Source organism: Heloderma suspectum, chromosome 1 (assembly GCF_057233095.1).
Source record: "Heloderma suspectum isolate Gila_16-S chromosome 1, 16-S_ref, whole genome shotgun sequence".
Lineage (NCBI taxonomy): Eukaryota > Metazoa > Chordata > Lepidosauria > Squamata > Helodermatidae > Heloderma > Heloderma suspectum.
The window spans coordinates 412,446,049-412,470,000 of NC_139458.1; the positions used below are offsets into that span (position 1 = coordinate 412,446,049).

Genomic DNA, 23,952 nt, shown 5'->3' on the forward strand with positions numbered 1-23,952 from the left:
TCCCTTTAAAGTGAGTTTTAAAGCGCACTTGCACTTTAACAGAGGAGTGAAAAAGCTGTGTGCAGCTCCTCCCCTTTTAAGCCCTTTCTTCCCCTAAAGCAGGGATGCAACTTAGCGACTTAATGACTCTCCGTCTCTGTGTGAAGCCGCCTTAATGACTCTCGGTGAAGCCATCTTTGTGGCTCTCCTGATTTCCCTGCTGCCACCATGACTGGGAACGTCATAGGGATACCCAGGGTGAGTGGACACTGCACCCCAGGGGTGCTTATGAGTGCATGTCTTCATCTCTGCCTGACTGCTCCCTCCAGTACTATCTCCCCCTAAACTGTGGATGTGCCTTAACATCTTAACAACTCTCCATCTCTCCATGAAGCCGTCCCAGTCACCACCTTGACTGGGAACGTCATAGGGATACTGGGCGGTCACTGCAGGTATATGCCAGGGTGCTTATGACTGCATCTCTTCATCTCTGCCTGACTGCTCCCTTTAGTATCATCTCCCCCTCTCCTTCACACGCAGCTGCTTGTGATAACAGCTCAGTAATGGAGCCGAAGCAAGCAGGAAAAGTCAGACTATAACCAGTCTCAGAAGAAGTGTTTTTTCCGCGATAAAATGCGGGGCTGGGGCTGAATGGCCACGACTTCATGGAAACACAGAGACCTCACTGTGCAGCCAGGTTGGAGTAACTCGCTGGTGGAAACACATCCTGGGTCATGCTGGGAGTTGTAGGACTTCTTCTGTCTAAGCATGCATAGGATTGCACCCTTAGTTAGTTAGATGCTGACTTTTATCAATGCTTTCAAGGAAGTTTAATATGTATACGGAGTGCTGCCACATGATGCACATGACAGCAATTTGATTTGCAAAAAGTTCTACCATTTCTTAAAAAAATATATATATTAAACAAATATGCAAGGGAAGTATTTTGAGCATTATGCCTGTGGTGAATCAACATGAAACAATGTTTGTGCCTTTGCCATGGCTGAGATTGGCACCAGAATGTGTGTGCCTAGATGCGCTGAATGATGTGGCTTAGAATCCATAGGGTGTTTCCAGATGGAGGACTCCTGGAGCTACCAATCCAAAAGCTCCCCATTTCTTTTTATTTAATGGATTTTCCATGGTAAGAAAAGACAGAAGTAGTGGTGGGGAAAATGCAAGAGAGCTATGAGTGGAAGACATCATAATCTAGGACACCCACTCCCCCCCAAATGCTCTGAATGAGGCAGGACAATGGTGCTATAAAGCCTTGTCTGGAAGCACCCATAGACTTGGAGGGAGCCTTGTAATATATCGCATCCAACCCCCTGCTCAATGCAGGAAATGCAAAGCAAGAGCCTCCCCAACAGATCTTCAGTGAGGTGGAGCCCACCCTGCTAGGTAATTGGTACCATTGTTGAGATGCTCTTACCATTTAGAAGTTTCTCCTAATGTTCAACCATAATGTAGTCTGCTGTAACTTAGGCACATTTGATCTAGTCTTGCCCCCTGGGGTAGCAGGATGACAGAAAGCCTGTTCCTTTCTGGTGTTTTATATTTTTAAATCCTTGTATTCAGGTAATAGACTGCTGAGGAGTATGTATTTTAATTGTTGTGGAATGAACGTATATAAGCAGTCCGTTTTGAAATGACAACTCTCCATGGATGTTTGTTATTAGGAAATTTTGGGCAGTCTCAGTTAATGAAATTCGCTTGCCTCATTATTCCATCAATATATTCTTATTTATTGATTTATTGTATTTCTATACTGATGTTCTGAAGCCATCCGAGGTGGTGTACAAAAAGTTTATAAAATAGAAAGTATAGATAAAATCATAGTGAAACATTAAAAATAACCAGAAAAGACATATTTACTGAGGTGGTGAAAGTTTAAACTAGCCTTCCCCAACCTGATGCTGTCTAGATATTTTGGACTACAACTGCCATCAGCCAGCATACCCCATGGACAGGGATGATGGAGGTTGTAGTCCAAAACTTATGGAAGGCACCAGGTTGAGGAAGGCTGGTCCAAACACACTGCTTCTTATAACTGGAGTGGTTGTGGTGTGATGCTGCTGTTACACGATTTGTATGGAATAGTATGTGCATTACAAGATAATGACAAGAAGTGTTTGAGAGGAACTGGGGGAGGAGAGGGATTTGCCCATTCTAGAACATTTCTACATTCCCAGAATCCTCTTCAATGCACAGAGATTCAGTGGCAGGCATGCAGAACATTGATGTGGAAAGGATTCCCTGCAGTTATAAAATTCAAAAACTGCACATTGGACCTGGAAACAAAATTGCAGTGCTTTGTGGTTAGAATTCCCGAGAAGCTGTTGAAGGCTTCGATGCGTGGATGTATTTCTAGGCCTACATCAAAAAGGTCACAAAGAATATATACTCAAGCATCATTTTTGTGGCTAGAAAAAGCATTTTGTGAACCGCCCAGAGAGCTTCGGCTATTGGGCGGTATAGAAATGAAATAAATAAATAAATAAATAAATAAATAATAATAGAGCAAAACCACTAATTTAGCAAAGAAGAAATAGGAGTTTAGAGATATACCATGGAGAAATAGCTGTGTAAAATTTGTAGTGCTTTCTTTCCATTGTGGGGAGCTGAGATGAAGGAAAAGGAAGTGACTCTGGGCCTCAGTTACTTCAGCTTTTTGCTATCTTCAGGTTTATGGGCACTTCTACGGGCGTCACCACAGAACCTGATATCTGTATCTTTCTGTGGCAGCATGACAGAGCCTGGCCTAGGTTCACACGCAGATGCGCGCATGCGCACACACACACAGACAGAAGGACCACTAGCCACATGTCTGTTGAAAATATAAAAAGTAGATCAATAGTATATACTCCAGAGTTTTTATCTTACCTCTGCATCAGGAAGACACAGAACTGGAGGCAAGTGACACTTCTTTTTTCAGCCTAAACTATTTCAGAAAGTGCAGACTCACTCTCTCAGTGGTTGCCATGCAGCTATGGAATTCCCTTCCACTTGGACACTTGCCAAGATCAAAGCTTATGCAGTTTTCCAAAGCACGGATAAGGGTGAAGATTTACGTAATGTACGAAGAAGATTAGTGGCATGTTGTACGATGAGGGCAGGCAGAAGCTAGATAGAAATCTACTGGCAGATTTCTGGATTACGTGCAGTACACTGGCAAGGATTTCTGACTCCTGGCAGTAAAAAAAAAAAATCTGCCATGGTTGGTTTCGTGCCAGTCACTTCTCTCTCACTCTCAGTGTTCCTCATCTGTAAGATATGAATGTTCATTGGTTGTCTTTGGCCAGGTCTTTGTGCAATTCTGCCAGCTAGTACTTCAGCAAAGGAGATCGTTACCTTGTCATGGTGCTGGAACTTGAGCACCTCAATGACGTCATGAGCTAAACCGTGAAGGGACACCCAAGACGGGAAGGTCATGGCAGAGAGGTCAGATTAAATACGATCCCTGGGGAAGGAAACGGCAACCCACCCCAGTATTCTTGCCATGAAAACTAAATGGATCAGTACAACCAGAGATATGTCGGTATACCATCAGAAGATGGGACTCCCAGGTCGGAAGATGGTCAAAATGCTACTGAGGAGGAACAGAGGATAAGTTCAACTAGCCCCAGATGTGATGACACAGCTAGCTCAAAGCCGAAAGGACGGCTAGCGGCCAATGGTGCTGGTGGTGAACGACGAATCCGATGTTCTAAAGATCAACACACTATAGGAACCTGGAATGTAAGATCTATGAGCCAGGGCAAATTGGATGTGGTTATTGGGGAGATGTCAAGATTAAATATAGACATTTTGCGTGTCAGTGAACTGAAATGGACTGGAATGGGCCACTTCACATCAAATGACCACCAGATCTACTACTGTGGACAAGAGGACCGCAGAAGAAATGGAGTAGCCTTCATAATTAATAATAAAGTGGCTAAAGCAGTGCTTGGATACAATCCAAAAAAAGACAAAATGATCTCAATTCGAATTCAGGATAAGCCATTTAACATCACAGTGATCCAAATATATGCCCCAACCACAGATGCTGAAGAAGCAGAAGTAGATCAGTTCTGTGAGGATCTGCAGCACCTACTGGATAGTACGCCAAAAAGAGATGTTATTTTCATTACAGGAGACTGGAATGCTAAGGTGGGTAGTCAAACGACACCTGGAATTACAGGCAAGCATGGTCTGGGAGAACAAAATGAAGCAGGACATAGGCTGATAGAATTTTGCCAAGACAACTCACTGTGCATAACAAACACTCTCTTCCAACAACCTAAGAGACGACTTCATACATGGACTTCACCAGACGGTCGACACCGAAATCAGATTGACTACATCCTTTGTAGCCAAAGGTGGCGGACATCTATGCAGTCGGTAAAAACAAGACCTGGAGCTGATTGTAGTTCAGATCATGAACTTCTTATTGCACAATTTAGAATCAGACTCAAGAGAATAGGGAAGACCCACAGACCAGTTAGATATGAGCTCACTAATATTCCTCATGAATATGCAGTGGAGGTGAAGAATAGATTTAAGGGACTAGATTTAGTAGATAGGGTCCCGGAAGAACTATGGACAGACGTTTGCAACATTGTTCAGGAGGCGGCAACAAAAAACGTCCCAAAGAAAAAGAAAACCATGAAGGCAAGATGGCTATCTGCTGAGACACTGGAAGCAGCCCAAGAAAGAAGGAAAGCAAAAGGCAACAGTGATAGGGGGAGATATGCCCAATTAAATGCAAAATTCCAGAGGTTAGCCAGAAGCGATCAGGAATTATTTTTAAACAATGCGCGGAAGAGGAAGAAGATAATAGAATAGGAAGGACAAGAGACCTCTTCCAGAAAATTAGAAACATCGGAGGTAAATTCCAGGCAAAAATGGGTATGATCAAAAACAAAGATGGCAAGGACCTAACAGACGCAGAAGAGATCAAGAAAAGGTGGCAAGAATATATGGAAGATCTGTATAGGAAGGATAATAATATCGGGGACAGATTTGACGGTGTGGTCGGTGAGCTAGAGCCAGACATCCTGAAGAGTGAGGTTGAATGGGCCTTAAGAAGCATTGCTAAAAGGCAGCAGGAGATGACGGTATCCCAGCTGAACTGTTTAAAATCTTGCAAGATGATGCTGTCAAGGTGATGCATGCCATATGCCAGCAAATTTGGAAAACACAAGAATGGCCAACAGATTGGAAAAAATCAATCTATGTCCCCATACCAAAAAAGGGAAGCACCAAAGAATGTTCAAACTATCGAACAGTGGCACTTATTTCACATGCCAGTAAGATAATGCTCAAGATCTTGCAAGGTAGACTCCAGCAATTCATGGAACGAGAATTGCCAGATGTACAAGCTGGGTTTAGAAAAGGCAGAGGAACTAGAGACCAAATTGCCAATATCCGCTGGATAATAGAGAAAGCCAGGGAGTTTCAGAAAAACATCTATTTCTGTTTTATTGACTATTCTAAAGCCTTTGACTGTGTGGATCATAACAAATTGTGGCAAGTTCTTGGTGGGATGGGGATACCAAGTCATCTTCTCTGCCTCCTGAGGAATCTGTATAACGACCAAGTAGCAACGGTAAGAACAGACCACGGAACAACAGACTGGTTTAAGATTGGGAAAGGAGTACGGCAGGCTTGTATACTCTCACCCTACCTATTCAACCTGTACGCAGAACACATCATGCGATGTGCTGGGCTTGATGAAGCTAAGGCTGGAGTTAAAATCGCTGGAAGAAACATTAACAATCTCCGATATGCAGATGATACCATTTTGATGGCTGAAAGCGAGGAGGAGCTGAGGAACCTCATGACGAAGGTGAAAGAAGAAAGTGCAAAAGCTGGGTTGCAGTGAAACCTCAAAAAAACCAAGATTATGGTAGGGATGGGGGAGAATTTCTCCCCAAAACTTCGGGGGGCCGAGTGCCAACGCATTCGGTCCTCCAAAGGTTCGGGGAGAAATTCTCCCCCCCCCCGGGACTTACCTTTTACGAATGTCGCTCCCGGCGGCGGTTTGGTAGGTCTTCGTCAGGGGCGGGGGCGGCAGCCGGTCTTTTGACCGGCTGCCGCCACCGCCATTACAAGAAAAGTAAAAAAACAACAACAACGCCCCTGTGATAGGCTACGTAACAATTAACGTAGCCTATCACGGCTAGATTTGCAGTCAGCCGTGATAGGCTACGTAAATCATTACGTAGCCTATCACGGGGCTTTTTTTTTACTTTTCTTTTGAAGTTCGCGGCCGGGGAGACGGGGCGCTTCTCTCCGGCCTGAATTTCGGCCGGGCGAGGCGGGAAGCCTCCCCCCCGGCCTGAATTTCGGCCAGGCGAGGCGGGAAGACACCCCCCCCTCGCATGAACTTCAGGGGGAGAAGCGAAGCGCCTCCCCCCCACCACGAAAAAAGCTGCGGGACAAGGTAAGTCCCTTTCGTACATCCCTAGATTATGGCAAGCAGCTTGATTGATAACTGGCAACTAGAGGGAGAAAACGTGGAGGCAGTGACAGACTTTGTCTTTCTAGGTGCAAAGATTACTGCAGATGCTGACTGCAGCCAGGAAATCAGAAGACGTCTACTTCTTGGGAGGAGAGCAATGACAAATCTTGATAAAATAGTGAAGAGCAGAGACATCACACTGACAACAAAGGTCCGCATAGTTAAAGCAATGGTATTCCCCATAGTAACCTATGGCTGCAAGAGCTGGACCATAAGGAAGGCTGAGCGAAGGAAGATAGATGCTTTTGAATTGTGGTGCTGGAGGAAAATTCTGAGAGTGCCTTGGACTGCAAGAAGATCAAACCAGTCCATACTCCAGGAAATAAAGCCAGACTGCTCACTTGGGGGAATGATATTAAAAGCAAAACTGAAGTACTTTGGCCACATGATGAGAAGACAGGGTACCCTGGAGAAGATGCTGATGGTAGGGAAAGTGGAAGGCCAAAGGAAGAGGGGCCGACCAAGGGCAAGATGGATGGATGATATTCTGGAGGTGACGGGCTTGACCTTGGGGGAGCTGTGGGTGGCGACGGCTGACAGGAAGCTCTGGCGTGGGCTGGTCCATGAAGTCACGAAGAGTCGGAAGCGACTGACCAAATAAACAACAACAAGCCAGCTAGTATGAAGTGTTTTGTATTAGAATCCCTGAACTCTTGTCACTCAGATGTAAATTTGTACTTGTACATGCAGGTAGTGTTCTTGCAATGTACTGGTATATCCCAGCGTATGTTTCATGGGATGCACTGTGTCATGGGCTTCACCCTCTGAGTGACCATTTGTAGCTGACTCCAGCTGATGGACCTTGGGGTTAGGTGAAGTCTGTCCACCCCTGTTCTATAAGACGGTTGAAAAGAGCAACCTGCATCCCAGCGAACTGTGTTGTAGCTCAGTGGTAATGCACCTGTTTTGTATGCAGAAGATCCCAGGTTCAATTCCCAGCGTATCAAGGTAGTCGGACTGGGACTAGGTGACACTGGCTAAGTGAACCAGGGATGTGACTCCGTAAAAGGGAGCTCCCTATCAGTCTAGTCCTACCCAGGGTGTCTGATTACTCTCTTCTATCTCCCCTTCTGGCTGGGGAAATGGGAGCGGCACCAGTTTCTCATTTCAAAGTGCAGCGTGACTACAGGGATTAAGGCCCGTCCGCCTCCCTAGCTCCACACTCAGGAGAAGGGCGAGGAGCTCAACATGCTTGCCAGAGTGCAGAGGGATGCTTATAAAATAATGGCGTTGGAAGGTGCCTCAGAGATCATCTAGTCCAAGCCCCTGCCCAATAGGCTCTGCACTGCAGGGTGCAGCTACAGCATCCCTGACACATAGCCATCCAGCCTCTGCTTAAATATCTCCAGTGAAGGAAAACCCACCACCTCCTGAGACAATCAGTTCCACTGCTGAACAGCTCTCACCGTTCCCTGCCATTTCCATCTGTCGGTTCTAGTCCTTCCCTCTGGAACAACAGAGAGCAGTCTGTCTAATGGCAAGTAGACCTGTGGACCCCTACCATAAACTCATTTCAAGGGAGGGCCCAAGTTAATAATTCCGGGATATGGGCACCCTTGGCTAGCACTCCTACAGTTGAACGGGTCCCATGTTCATATGGGACCATGTTCCTATGAAATAACTATGCTTATGTCATAGTTATGGCTCCTGGACACACCACATATTGTGACCAATAAAACCACAGGCTATTTTGCCAGTCTGGGGTGTCATGTTGTGTTAATTGTTGTGAACTACCCAAAGAGCTTCAGCTATTGGGTGTTACAGAAATGTAATACAATGAATAAGTAAATAAATAAATGTTCGTGTCCATCCAGGTAGGGATGGACGGATGTCAGTCTTGGTCTTGCTGAGATTATCGGGGGGGGTTTAAGTCAGGTTTGTTCTGTCCCATTTCCACACAAGCTTGCAATGTATTTATTTATTTTAAAATCTGTACAGAAATTTGTACTTCCTGTGCACCTTTTTTTGGTAATGTATGCATTAAGGTATGCACTTTTGTGTGCATTTTAAGTACACGTTTTCCCAGGTACATTGCCGAAAAATTCAGGTTTGTGTGCACTGTTCTCAAATATGTGCATTTTGTGCACACTTATCCCTAATATGCACATTTTTGTGCTCATTTTTCCACAAGATGAGCTGATTCAGAAATCCCACAAAAATTCAAGTTGAACCGCAACCTTCTCTCAGCTCACTGGCGCGAATTGGGTGAATCCATTTTTAAAAAAAATTGACGGAGCACATTTTCTCACTCATCCGTAGTCAGGAGCTGAAGCTGGTGCGATGATGGCTGGGCAGGCTGTGCTTGGCATCATTCTTATGTAGTTATGTGGTAATAAGTCAAGAAATAAGTCTGCTAGGGAGCCTGCGGAAATGGCTGGGAGGCTCTTGGTTTTTCTACACCTGAGCAATTAGCCACACAGATGGTTCTGGGTTAAGTAACTCCCACAGCAAAAGTTAAGTGAGTGCTTAAATGTGCTTCTGTATATCAAGCTCCTCCCGGCCTACTATATACCCATTCCCCTTTAGAAAGAATGTGCAGGCTTTACAACGATTTAGTCCCCTCAGTTAGAAGCATCTTGAATGTCACATGGATTTTGAGTCCTTGGAGGGCGGAAAAGAATTGCTGCAGGCTGGCCTGGGCCTATGGAACAGTGTGGAGTTTAAACATACGAGATAAAATAATAAACAAACTCATTTACACTGAAGACATACAGCCCTTGCAAGCTAGCAAAAACACCTGAGATAAGCATCTCCAACCTGTTTGGCCACAAAACATTCCTGCTCAAAGCATGCCCACAGCAGTCAGTGTTTACCTGACTGGTTCTCTCTCTCTCTCTCTCTCTCTCTCTCAGACACACACACGCACCTGCTTTGGTGACACTAAAAATAAGATAGGTCGCTTGACAACAACAATTTTTTTTATGTATTTACTTTATTAACACAATTCTATCCTGCCCTTTAGCATCAGTTTTCAGGGCAGTATACAAAATTGCACAACAATAAAGAGAAACCTCATGGTAACAACAACTTGAGCTGCAATTAAAGTCACCATAAAAGCCTGGAAGAATATAAAGGACTTTGATTGCATGGCTGCCAGGTGAGGCTCTGTAGAGAAAGAGTTCCTAAAATGGGGTGCCACAGCTGAAATTCCTCTCTCCTTGGTTGCCACCTGCCTCACCTCAGACAGGGGCACCCAGAGGCGAGCTTCCCTTGATGATTTCAACACATGCCGTACTTTTGAGCAGGAATGATTTGATAACAATGTGAGAACACTCGTTCCTTTAGGTACCAGGGTCCTGAGTTGTAGGTAAGTACCCACACCTTGAATTGAGCTTGGAGAAGGATTGGGGGGCCAGTGGAGCTCTTCAGCATTAGCAACAACTTAGTTCCAAGTACGAATGCGTAGGACTGCAGCCTAAAGCAGAAGAGTTTATCTCCTTCATTGTCATGCTCAGTGGCCAGCAAATATGTGCTATTTAGTTTATGTTTAAAATGGTTTATTGCTCCTTGTTTCCTCATGTGAAAATAGAGACACAACCTAAAGAGACTACATGCTAAAATTATGAATTAAGCATTATTCCTGCTAATAACAAACTCAAATGCTGAGTGCCAACAGAAATGGAGCCAAAACAGGGCCGCTGAGAAATTGGAGGGAGATATCAGCATGCTAAGGGAAGCCCCGAGGTTTGCTGAGATACAAAAAAGAAAAGGAAAAGGGGGGGAAAAACTGTAAGAGGGAAAAAACAACAAAGAAATTCCAACCTACTGAGGAGTGAGCATACTCAGTAGTCACAGAATGTTAAGTGTAGGCTGGAAATGAAAACTGGAAAACTGGAGTGAGGAATGGAATACAGCTTATAGTATCCTGGAGGAAGCGATGGTATGGTGGAGCCAGGTTTTGCACGGCCAGCACCTTTTGGTTAGCTGAGGTCATCCCCCACACCCCTCAGAATTCCCTGTTCCTAATGAGCTTAGCTGCAATTCTCACAGTATGGGGTGTGTGGGGTGGGGATGAATTATCTGTGTTGCAATGCAAAGTGTTTTGCAGTGGCTTTGTCTTGAATGGGCAATTAAGACCAGTGAGCTTTTCTAAAGACCTTCTCCTGATGGAGATAAAACTGTTAGAATTGACTTCTTGATGTGGATTAACACTGCTGCCTGAATTTTTGGACTCTCTCTCTCTGGGGGTGTGGCTAAAGAGACCGTTATGCTGCGCCCCTGCACTTCAGAATGTACCACTGCAGCACAGGGAGGAAGGCATGGCTGCTGGGCAGGCAGGAATGCTGGCAGAAACACTCCAGCTAGGAGGTGAGGACATACTGCAATATTCAGTTGCAGGTCTCACTCGTACTTGATTCATAGTTCAGTCCATGGTACTAGCAGAATACACAATTTTGTTTCCTGCCCCCTTTGTCAGCTCCTCGAAATTCATGGACATGTTTGCAGAAGGACATATGTTCCCCTCACTTATCTCAGAAGCTTTACCCATCTGCCCCAAAGTTTCATTCCTGAGCAGAGGAAAGATTGTTAAGTATGGCAATGCCTCACCGTCAGTTACTTGCCTACTTTGAGGGGTTACATAGTTCAGTGACAGGGAACATGGTTTGTATATGGATACAGTCTACTTAGATCCCTCTGCATTTAGTCAGGCACCAATTATCATGTGCTTTCAATGATGATAAAAAAAATGTACTTGTTTGCCCTGGCTTTTCCCATCTATTAAGGGTGCAATCCTATGCATATTTAGACAGAAAAAAGTCCTATAATTCCCGGCATGCCCCGGCCAGCCATGCTGGCTGGGGCATGCTGGGAGTTGTTGGACTTTTTCTGTCTAAACATGCATAGGATTGCACCCTACCTTGCCTAAATGTGCTTGTCCTTTTATAATGATGTATTTTTAAAAAATCATTTGTTGTTAACTGCTTCAGGATTTTTAAAATGGGAAGCAATATATGAACCTTCTAAAATAAGTAAGTAAGTAAATAAAGGCTCCGTGGGCCATGGTGGCTTAGTGGTTAAGATGCTGAATTGCAGACCGGAAGGTCAGCAGGACAGCAGTTCGAGACCCGAGTGCTGCGTGATGGAGTGAGCTCCCGTCGTCAGTCCCAGCTTCTCCCAACCTAGCAGTTCGAAAGCAAGAAATTGCAAGTAGATAAATAGGTACCGCCTCGGCGGGAAAGGTAACAGCGTTCCGTGCACCTCGGTGTTCAGTCATGCCGGCCACATGACCACGGAAGCGTCTTCAGACAGTGCTGGCTCTTCGGCTTAGAAATGGAGATGAGCACCGCACCCTAGAGTCGGACACGACTGGTTGGGGACACCTTTACCTTTTTACCAAATTCACAGGGACCATTTCTCATCCCTTTCACTCAACTTGAAATTGACTGTTTTGTTTTAGCTATAATTTCAGAGTGAGGTGAAATTCTTGGGGAGAGCAGGAAAATCAGAGCAACAGCCACTTTGTTTTCCCCAGAAAGCCTGGTTCTGATGCGCTTTTTGTATCATAGGCAATTAAAAATGGCCACCACCACTGAAAATGGCTGCTTCCTTTGTGACTATTGTAGTGGACAGCATTTGAATATCTACAGAAAAACACACACTTTTTGAAAGTGGGTAACTTGTTCCTCCAGAAGCTCATTATATTCAAGAGGTGCAGTGTTAAATACTCTTCCACAGAAAGGACCATGATCGAAGCAGGCTTATTAACATAGACAGACAGACAGACAGACAGAGATGTCTTGCAGAACCTGCCTTCCCTCAAGATTTTTTATTTGAAAACAGACTGAAATGTTTAGAAGGTATCTAATGCTGTTTTGTTTTGTTTTTTTGTGGGAGTGACTGGAGATTAACAGTGCAATCCTATATCTGCCTAATCAGAAGTAAGCCCCATTGATTTCAGCAGGATTTACTCCCAAGTAAATATGCTAAAGAATCAGTGAAATGATTTGGAGAAACAAAGTTGGGGGAGGGACTTTCTCTTCAAATAACTGGCTCAAATTCATGAATATTTGGTAAAATCACTATTTCTCTGCTGCCTTAGTCTCTGGTAGCAGGCTGAGCAAGAGCTGTCCCTGAGGATGTGGAGCCATTTTCACATCGTGGTAATGATACTGGTTCTAATTCCAGATAGGTAGCTCCATACGTTCCTGTGAAAATTCCATTGGAAGTGCTTTAGCTGTGATAGTTCTCTCTGCCTCCCTCCCCCAGCCTTATTTGGCAGATTTATAGCTCACTTTTCAACAATTTGTTCCCAAAGTGGTTAAAATTTTAAAAAGGAAAAGAAAAAAATAATAAAGTGCCAGTAAAGTTCCAGCAGTAACTTACGAGTTCATCACATGAGGCTGAAATCCCGCATCCTTACAGGGGCTTTCTGCTTCTGGATTCTTTGTGGAATTACGTTCAGCTCCTTTACATGGGCGGACACGGGCGTTGAATTGAGGACTTCCTTTCTCAGAAATCTCTATATGTTTCATTATACAGCCACTAGATGGTGCAATGATTATTCTGCAACGCCATCATTACACACAGCCAATAGATCGGATCAACGTCCCTTATTGCATTATCGCCAGTCTTTTAAAAAGCAGGATAAAGGTCATAAACTGTGGGAGGGGCCTGGAGGTTGATGATGTTGTGAAAAGGCCCTGCAAACGTCCGTGAGCAACCAATCTTGATCTCACAATATAAGCCCCATGTGAAGAAGCTCTTCGAATTCACCACTTGAAGCTATGGTCATAGAAAAATGAAGATATCTATGTGAACTCACACTGATAAATACATTGCCCCCCCCCAAAAGACCCTTGTGTTTGTCCTCCAGAGTATAAATTGCTTCTCAAGATCTTTGTTTTTCCCCCTCCCTGTTGTCACAGGAGCAGTTCTGAAAGGAGGAAGGAGAAATCAAGAGATGCAGCACGGTGTAGAAGAAGCAAAGAGACTGAAGTATTCTACGAGCTGGCCCATGAACTGCCATTGCCTCACAATATTAGCTCACATCTGGACAAAGCATCGATAATGCGTCTTGCAATCAGTTTCTTACGGACACACAAACTTTTGTCTTCAGGTAAGCTTGCAAGCAATCATGTTTGGGCAGTTGCCCAATGGCCCTGGGGCTCATCCCAGTCCTTTCAGATTTCCCATTTGGGAAACATAGTTCCTGATTTCAAGGACTTCCCAATATTATATACCTTGACCACTCTCTCCTCCTTGGGCAGAGAAACCACCAAAGGGCTCCTTTTAACTTCCTCCTTCCTGGTATGATATGCTTCGGCAAAGGCCTGTCTTATGTAGCTCAGCTGCTCTCTCTGACAAAAAGAACAAATGGCTCCCTTCGGTGGTGAACACCATCAGCAGTTGAGGTACATCAGGAGAAGGATCTGTCAAAGCCTCTTCTTCTGCTAACAGGGCAGGGGCGAGGGCAGGGCAGGGCGGGGCGGGGCAGGGGGAGGTTCAAGAGCCTTTTTCCTATGTCTCAGTTCATGCAGGAGGGAGTAAACAATTGAAGCCAGTGTTGCTAGCCATTTCAGCCTGTGCTGCGCCGTTCAGAATACAACCCTTGTTGGAAGTTAGTTGCAGATTATGGCTGAAGTATACAAGTACTTCCTTTTCCAGATGGAGGAGTTTGAAGGAGACATGGACAACATAGCATATTGTGGAAAATACAGACCATTTTCAAATTCAGAACTTTGCATTATGATAACGTGGATGTTCAGTGGTTTTAGAATGGGGGGCGGGGGGACTTGTGGCCCTCCAGATATTTTGGCCTGCAACTCCCATCAGCCCTAGGGATGAAGGATGTTGTAGGCCAAAACAGCTGGAGGACCACAAGGTGCCCACCCCTGTGAAATACAAGCAACATAGCCAGAGACAGGGTGAACCTGGTGCAGTGGGCAATATGTAGGACTTGGGTGTCAAAGGCAAGGGTTCAGATCTTCACTCAGCCATTAAGCTCACTGGATAGCCTGGGGCAAGCCTCACTGGGTGCTTCCAGATGTGGCCTTTATCACGCGATCACACTGCCTCATTCATATAATTTTACATTGGGTTCCAGATGGCACCATCTTCCATTCATAACCTTCCCATGTTTTCTCACCACTTTTCCCATCTTTTTTTCTTACCGCAGAAAATCCACTATGGAGAGAAAGATGGAATAGTTGCATAATGTTGGGTTTGTAGCACTAGAAATTTTGAAACCCTCCATGTGAAAGACCCTTCCATCTGGGTCAATCTACACGCTACTTTGAATGCATCTTTGAATCCATGTTTTTCTCCCCCTGCCCATCCCAAAGCAGCTAAGAAGGCTCTGAGATAGATGAGGGGGTCCTCCCTTCTCCCACACCATTTTCCTGTTGAGCCCCCTACACACACACACACACACACACACATCTGCTCTTTGTGGCAAATAGCGTTATGGGCAAATAACTTCTAGGGATTTTCATCAGAGAAACAGCAGGGGGGCAGCCCCCATACTTTCCCTACGATCCCAATTCAGATTGGGGTGCGTGTTTTAAAATATGATAATAATCTTAAGCATGGGGTTCAAAGATGCATTTAAAGTAACATCTATTTTAGTTCTCTAGATGTGTTGGACTGCAAATCCCACAATTCCTAGCCAGCATGGCCAATAATTCCCATGCTTGCTGGGCATTATAGAAGTTTCAACTGAACACATCTGTTGGGTGAAAGGTTGGAGAAGGCTGATCTAGTTTTCTTTAACTTCAGCCTAACTTACCTATACAAAGTTGTGATAATAATATTTACTAACCCTGTGTACACTATCTGAAACTCTGATGAAATGGGCAATAGTCTGCAAAAGCTTATGCCAGAATAAATGTGTTAGTCTTTAAGGTGCCACAAGACTCTATTGTGTTTGGAGGAAAGGGTGATCTATAAATGTGATAAGTAAAGTGAATGTGTTGCCGAAGTAGCAAATAAAGGCCCAAAATGCAGTATTTCTTCACAAAGTTAAGGCATATCTCTAAATAGAAAACTGGAAAAATTTAATTAAAACCAATTACAAGATTTCAAGCTTGAAGAGATTTTAATCCTAATTAAAATGCCAGAGATTATGAATCACAAAAGGTTTCCATGCTGGAGCAAGTATATCCCAACCTGATGTGGAAAACATGTTTGCATAACCGCATTTAGACAGCAGCTGTGTAGTCCAAAGGTTTCACTTAAACAGGATTACATATAAAGCCAATCTGTCTCTCTCACTATCTGTAGTTCATAATTGGTAATTATAGTAGTCCACAACCCTCTGCTGGTTAATATATTTGGTGTGAGCACATGTGTGCATGAGAGGTGAAAAAAAAACCCCTTTGGGGCTGGTCATCTATCTTAAGTGTGAAAAACGTTGCGCCACCTTTGCTATTTGTACAGATGACAATGAGCTATGTTTCCATTCTGCCTGATGAAGAGCTCTGTGTAACTCAAAACCATGCATACTTCCATACCAGCAGACGTTCTCCCAGTAAAAGATATTACTAGACTAGCACTGCTTGCAACAGAGTGTAGAGTTGCAATATGGCCTAGATGCCCTGCACCATAAAATCTCGTCTGGCTCCCTTAATACATGAATGAAAGGCCACCCACATTGCTCAGACATGCAAAATGGAAATTAAGAAGAGAGATGTTTTGTTTAGTTTTGCATGGACATCTGATTTTAAAACGCTTAATTAGAGGTCTTTATAATGTTACTGCTGTAAGTAACATCCTCTCAGTGGAGCAATTTCTCACACCTGACAACTACTTTAGTAGCACCCATGAGCAATGGAAACCTAGACCCAATGTAGACCCATATTTCCTATGAGGAGGGCAGTGGTAGGGCACATACTGTGCATGCAGAAGGCCTGAGGTTCAACCCTTGGCATAGAATCATAGAATAGTAGGGTTGGAAGGGGCCTGCAAGACCATCGAGTCCAATCCCCTGCTCAATGCAGGAATCCAAGTCAAAGCATCCCTGACAGATGGCTGTCCAGCCTCATCTTGAATGCCTCCAGTGTGGGAGAGCCCACTACCTCCTAGGTAATGGGTTCCATTGTTGTATTGCTCTAACAGTCAGGAAGTTTTTCCTGATGTTCAGCCAGAATCTGGCTTCCTGTAATTTGGGCCCATTCTTCCGTGACTTCCACTCTGGGATGATGGAGATCCTGGCCTTCCTCTCTGTGACAACCTTTCAAGTACTTGAAGAGCACTATTCTATCTCCCCTCAGTCTTGTCTTCTCAAGGCTAAACATGTCTCTCCTCATAGGGCTTTGTTTCCAGTCCCCTGATCATCTTTGTTGCCATCATCTCTAGGTAGAGCTGGGAAAGACCCCTGCCTAGAGGGCAGTGTAGGCAAAATACTAAGCCAGTGTGGTGCAGTGGTTAGAGTGTTGGACTAGGACTTGGGAGATCCAGGTTCTAGTCCCCACTTGACCATGAAGGTCACTGGGTGACTTTGGGCCAATTACTGACACTCAACCTAGTGTACCTCACAGAAGGAGAATCATGTAAGCCAAGTTGGGTTCCTTCCAAGAGGAAAAATGGTGGATATGAATGTAATAAAACATTTTTTCAAAGCTAGATGGACCAGTCATCTCACTGGTATAAGACAGTTGCCTATGCCTTCCCTGGTACCCACTGTCCACATCCACTATAGACATTGGGAGTGTTATCCCTTTTGGCTTTGTAATAGCTTCTTTGACGACAATGGTTGCCACTCATAAGAACATAAATCAGGCTGTATCAGACCAAAGACCTATTTAGTCCAGCATTCTTCTCCCATAGTGGTCAACCAGATGCTCACAGGAAGCCCAAAACAAAGCATGAGGTCAGTAGTCCCTACCATTCATGTTTCCCATGAGTGGGTGGGGAATACTGCTTCTGATATTGGTGGTAATATATAGTCATCATGACTAGTAACCATGACTAAGCTTATCCTCCATGAATCCTTCCCACTTGGACTGAGGAGGAAAAGTACATAGTCATTACTCAGCTGCATAAACCAATTCTTTTAAAAATGTATGCAAATTTTTACTTGCTCCACATTGTAGCATCGCTAGATGTAATGTAAAATCATCATCAGTGCCGGCTCCAGGTTTTGGAGGGCCCTTGGGCAAAACACCCTCAGTGCCCCCACTCCCATCAGTTAATCTACCATCTCACCAGCATTGTTGCCATCTGCTGTTCCTCCTCCTCCTTGTCATTGTTACCACCTGCTTGCCTGCCAGGTAGACAGCCAGTGACTCAACAGGCAGTGGCATCTACTGCTCCTCCTTCCTTCACACCACCACCATCGTCTGGACCAGAGTGAGAGGCAGGTGAACAAGCAGGTTGCAATGGTGAAGAGGAGGAGCAACTCCAAGGGGCTGTTCTCAGTGGGCTGCTGCTTGGGTGTGGGCCCTCGGGAGGTGCCCAACTATGCCTACTCTTGACACCAGCCCAGATCAACATAGTTTATAAGGCTTTTTACGGATCATCCTACTTTATAACGTTAGCAGTTGGCACCTTGTGGGGTGTAAACCAGAAATTACATTTTAGAAATAAATATTCATAAGCAATATATTACACCCTGGTTGCCGATGGATTGTGTGGCCTGCAGAGATGAGTCTACATTGCTCATCTTTGCTGGGTTAGAAATCTGTAACACTACCAGCTTACCAGTCCCACACCACACACGGTATACTTCTGAATCTGTATACCCCCCCCTGCGCGCGCGCGCACACACACACACACTTTCCAGAAAGAATTAGTGATATGAAGTAGTTAAAAAGAAGCCCCCAACCACTGGAAATAATGCCCATTGTCTTGAGTTAAACTGTGATGAGTAGGCAGATGTTAAATCATAGAATCATAGAGTTGGAAGGGCCTACAAGGCCATCGAGTCCAACCCCCTGCCCAATGCAGGAAGCCTGATTCCCAGGCGGTCTCCCATCCAAGTACTAACCAGGGCTGATCCTACTTAGCTTCCAAGATCAGACACATCCAGCCCTTTGCTCGTCTTTCCAGTTGCGTGTTATATCATCCTTTAGGCTAGGTGGTTTCATGCATTAAGCAGGAACAAAATTAAACAGTTTCGAATACAACAATAACAAAATGAAAGCTGCATTATTTCCTTTTCTTCAGAGGGCATCCCCCTCTGGAGTTTGCCCTTTGCTAAGTTGTTCTGTCGCAGTTGATTTTTCCAACACAAACAACGTTTGTTGCTACTTGGATAGCGCTACTCCGTAAATGGTAATCCTATCTTCTTTTTAGTAGTTTCTTAGATTTTTTCCCCAATTTTTCAATACAATACGAACAGTAAATGCATCTCCCATCCTGCCCCTCCCCGCACTCCCCGTCCCCATTTCCTTCCCTTTAGGTTTCCCCTCCCTTCTTCCTATTGTCCTGTATTTAAAGAGGAAAGATTTCATGCATATAAGTAAAATCATTCAGCAAAAATTGAATAAAGAAATGGTTACATAGAAAGAAAAATAAAAACATTCTATACCATGTACATCTCTTTGTGGGCCTGCACTGGTTTTGTAGTGGATCACATTACTCTGCGTATAATACAAGAAAATTTCCCCATATTAATTGGAATTTATTTTCTTTTAGTAATTTGGTGTAATACACCTTTTCATGGGCAGCTAACGTCAATAGATCTTGAATCTGATTGTGTATATTTGGGGTTTTATTTGCTTTCTAGTGCTGTAGAATAACACGCTTAGCCATTAGCATGGCTTTACTAAACCATGAAGCATACTCCTCTGCCATGTCCCATTTGCCCAGACTGTATGTATTCCACCAGGCATTTACACTGAGTGAGGTTTCCAGGACCATGTTGATCCTGGTTAGAACCTCAAGCCAGGATACAGATAAACATAATCCTATCTTTAAGAACATTCAGATACATTAGAAGCTTTTGTCAGGTGTGAGTAGAGCACATTATATTTATTATGCACCAAGAGGTGGAGGTTATTACACCAGGGCTGTACCTGTTTTATTTTCTAGATATATCGCACGTAATGGCCATATACTTAAACATATTTAGACATACCTAATACCCACAGAAATCAGTGGAGTCAAACATGCATAACTGGGGTGATGTTTTTATGGTTGTAGTTGTCAGGAATGCCTTGGCGGCCTCCCTCAGTAGATCCCAATAGCCAACTCAAGACACAGACGAAAGGGAATTCTTTTCAAAGCTTTAATCCCATTTAGGGGTGTACGAAACCCCGCTTACCTGGCTCTGCCGGGTTCCACTGGGGGGGCAGGCACTCCATCCCTCCCCCCGGATTCCTCGCCAGGGGGGAGGCGCTCCGCGGGGATTCTGCGGAGCCGCCCGCCGGCTCCGCCAGCAGCCGGACATCCGGCTGCTGGCTAGCAGGGACGCAAATGGCAGCGGCCGTAGCCGCCGCCGTTTGCGTCCCTGAATTCAGCCATGATAAGCTAAGTAAAGACTTACGTAGCCTATCACGTCTGGGTTAAAAAAAAAAAGTGTACGCAAATGGCGGTGGCTACGGCCACCGCCATCTGCATTCCCTATTTTTGGCCGTCTTAGTCTACGTAAATATTTACGTAGACAAGAAAGGGGAATGCAAATAGCGTAGCAGATGCTATTTGCGTTCCCCTTTATTTTCACCGTCCGCTACGCTATTTGTGGCCCCCCTTATTTTTGCCGTCTTAGTCTACGTAAATATTTACGTAGACTAAGATGAAGACAAGAAAGGGGAACGCAAATAGCGTAGCGGATGCTATTTGCGTTCCCCTTTGTTTTCACCATCCGCTACGCTATTTGCGATCCCCCTTATTTTCGCCGTCTTAGTCTACGTAAATATTTACGTAGACTAAGACGGCCAAAAATAAGGAACACAAATGGCAGCGGCCATAGCCGCTGCCATTTGCGTACGTGTTTTTTTTTTTTTTTTAACCCAGACGTGATAGGCTACGTAAGTCTTTACATAGCCTATCACGAATGGGGGGGGGAACAGACTGCAAATGGCGGCGGCGGTGGCTGGAAGACCAGCCGCCAAAGCCGCCGCTGGAGCTGCCACCGTCCAGAACATCCACCCCAGGTAAGTCTCGCCCCGGGGGGGATCCGTGGGGGGGCGGGGGGCAGGCCGTTCCACCACGGAGTTCGGGGGGCCGAATGCACTGGCATTCGGCCTCACCGAGATCCGTGGCAGAATTCTCTGACATCCCTAATTACAGCTTAATGACTCTTTCAGATGCTAATCAGCAGCGGCTAGAGCAAGGGACAGGAGCATGGCCTAAGCTTCAGGCAAGCAGTTGATCCCCGTTTGAAAAGGAGTCACTTGAAGACCCAGAACTTATGGGCTAGGGAGAGATCCTCCCTCTTTCCCTTGGGTCAATGGGAGGCGGCCGTTGCTTGCGTGCCAAACGGGTGCTACCCCTCCTTTCCGTGCCCTCCATCTCTCGTCGCTCTTTGCATCTGCGTCGAGCATCTAAGAAGCCCCCCTCCTGCACTCCCTCACTACCCGGGTCACTAACTATCTCTGGAATGCCGGCAGGAGGAATCTTTGCCAGGTGCTGAGCCTGTGAGGGATGAGCGGGCTCCTCTCCCACGGATGGCTGTTCCTCCTCAGAATCAGAACTGCTCTGGGGCTCTCTGGGCTCAGTTCCACCCTGACAGTAGCTTCTGTTTATTAAATCGTGGAGAAAATTGCCTCTATGTGGGGAAAAAACCATTATCTTCAGATTTGGATCCAGACTACATAAGTTGAATTTAGATTAGACCCACTGAAATAAATGGGACAAATTAGTCTTGACTCAAGTCCTGTAGATTTCAATGGGGATGTAATTTAAGAATGCAATCCTATACATACCTACTCAAAAATAAGCCTTATTGAGTTCAGTGGGATTGCAGCCTTAGTGTGGATCCAACCCACAGTGACACTGGAAGGCAGAAGGGATGTTGTCTTTTCCTGTATATTACATTGCACATTCTGCTGCATATCTTCTATCTCATTAGCTTCTGGTACTATTTACTAGGGCTGTGCATGGACCCCCCCCCTTCATTTCAGATGCCACTTCCGACCCTCAGAATCAGCCCAACTTCGACTTGGACTGATTTAGACCTCCGCTTCGACTCAGTTCCGGATCTGAAGTGAGATTCGGATATCCGGATCATTCCGGTTGGGCGTTTTCCCATTAACTTGCATGGAAATGGCCATAACTTTTTCAGTTTTCATGATAAATTAGGGGTGTATGAAACACTTACCTTGTTCTGCTGGGGCCATCCACGGTGGGGGGGGAGGTGCTCCCCCCCCCGGAATCCTCCGTCTGCTGCTGGTCTTCCATCCGCTGCTGGTCTGCGGCCGCCATTTGCGTCCCTGCTGTAGCCGTGATAGGCTACATATATATTTACATAGCCTATCACGGCTACCGCAGGGACGCAAATGGTGGCCGCTACGCCATTTGCACCCCTGCATTAGCCATGATAGGCTACGTATATATTTACGTAGCCTATCACGGCAAAAGACAGGGATGCAAATGGCGTTCCTGCGTTAGTCATGATAGGCTACGTAGATACTTACGTAGCCTATCACAGCTTGGCAGGGACGCAAATGGCAGCTGGCATAGCGGCCGCCATTTGCGGCCGCAGCCCGGCAACGGCCGGAAGACCATCCAGAGCCACCGCTGGAGCTGCTGCTGGAGCCACCACCAGGTAGGCTCCGTCCTGGGGGGATTCCTCAGGGTGGTGGTGGGGGATTGCCCCGTTCTGCCACAGACTCTGGGGGGCCAGATTCTAAAGAATCCGGCCTCACTGGAGTCTGTGGCGGAATTCTCCAACATCCCTATGATAAATACATGAAACTTGGGGGCCTCTCTGCTGACATGGAGGGGATGCCACCTGCCAAATTTCAGACAGTTTGGTCCAGTACATTTTGTGCTAGGTGCAGCTGAAATTTGATTTTTCCCACAAAAACTCTCAAAGCAAACAGCTGTACCTCTCAGCCCCATGCTGCCTCCTCCTCCTGCCTGCTCAGCTGTCAAGGACTGCTGGCTGTTTCCTGCTGCTGAGGAGGAGAAAGCTAGCACGCAGGGGGCCTGCACTGTACCTCCTCCTCCTGTCTGGGAGATTCAGAGCGCTTTTTGCATATATGTCTAAGTGCACACATAGACTTATATGCAAAAAGTGCTGTGAATTGCCAACATACTCAACATTTGTGGTGCTTTTTGCATATAAGTCTGTGTACACAAAGACTTCCAATTGCCATATTTAATGTTTTTTTAAAAATATGGCAATCGTGGCGGAGGTGGAGGACCGGTGAGTGGTAGTGGGGGGCATCCAGAAAACCCGGATGAGGGTGGGTTCTCACATCCTTAAGTAACACCACCAGAATGATCTCTGTCTCTGAAATGCAGCCGTTTTTCTCCAGTTATTCAGTCTTTCCCCCTCCTCCACCACTGTCACTGCTAACAATTGCTAGGTTACGCTCAGCCCTGATTTGGCAACTAGAGTTTCCATTCACCAAAGCTCCCTCCCTCCCTCCTCTACCTCCTCCCAAACCCCCCTCCCTCATCCTCAACCCCTCGCTGAACTTTCTCAAGTTGATACTTTTGGCGCCAGGCTGTCTGGGTTCCTCAGAATGAATCACCGAGTCGGACGAGGTGCTTCGTATACAAGCCGCTTCGCTTCGGGGCACCTCGTTGCTATTCTACTCTGCCTCATATCACGCAGAGGCACCTCCAAAGCAGCCTGCTTCGACTCGTTATTCAGACTTCAGCCTGAAGTGGTGCACAGCCCTACTATTTACTCAATAATACCTTCTGTGAAGAAGTCTGGGGTTTGAACAAAAGTATGTCCTGGGGCAGAATGAGGTTGATTTTCCTTTCTCTTCCTGCCTCCCTTTTTCTGTGTCTTGCAAGAGCAATACAACAGCCTAGTTGGGAAGATGGAAGAAGCCAGGACTGCAGATGTTTTTTAATTCCTGAAAACGAGAGGTAGCACAGAGAGATACACACATGGAAAGAGAGAGAGCATATATACACACAGAGAAAGATAGCACACAGCTGAAAATGCCCTGAAAAAGGTACTGAAAAGACTCCACCTACCGGTCTTTGGCTCTGCATACCAGTGAATCTGGTGCTTGATAGGTTTTTTTCTGTGGGTCACCGGATCTTCAAAGAAAAACGGTGCCCCACCCCTGCCTTAATGGCTCAAGACTTCCCCTCAGTGTTGATTAGGTCCTAGAATATGAGAGTCATTTGGGATAAGGTAACTCATTCCTTTTCCACCCCCACCCAACCCTCAGAAGCTGAGTCATGAGATTTATGAGTACAGGGAACCATGGAAGCATTTAACATTTTGCATTTAAGCCCCATATTTAATGTTCTTTTTATTTATGAAGTGGGGGATCATTATTTTAGCAACAGACCCTGATCCCCCCCTCCCCTGGGAAAAACTGAGATCCACAAACTGGACATCACATTTTGAATAGGAACCTACTGTCATGTATTTATTTGATTGATTGATTGATTGATTGATT

General features: G+C 45.4%; 1 protein-coding gene across 7 annotated transcripts in view; it reads left to right on the forward strand.

Moving 5' to 3' along the window:
• The window catches only part of EPAS1 (endothelial PAS domain protein 1), a 202,220-nt gene that overhangs the window by 100,958 nt on the left and 77,310 nt on the right, over positions 1-23,952 (forward strand). For all 7 annotated transcript variants that reach the window (XM_084828985.1, XM_084828986.1, XM_084828989.1 and 4 more), the window contains one exon: positions 13,348-13,538. In XM_084828985.1, coding sequence (XP_084685111.1) covers positions 13,348-13,538 — 191 coding nt within the window. The remainder of the gene's footprint in view (positions 1-13,347; positions 13,539-23,952) is intronic.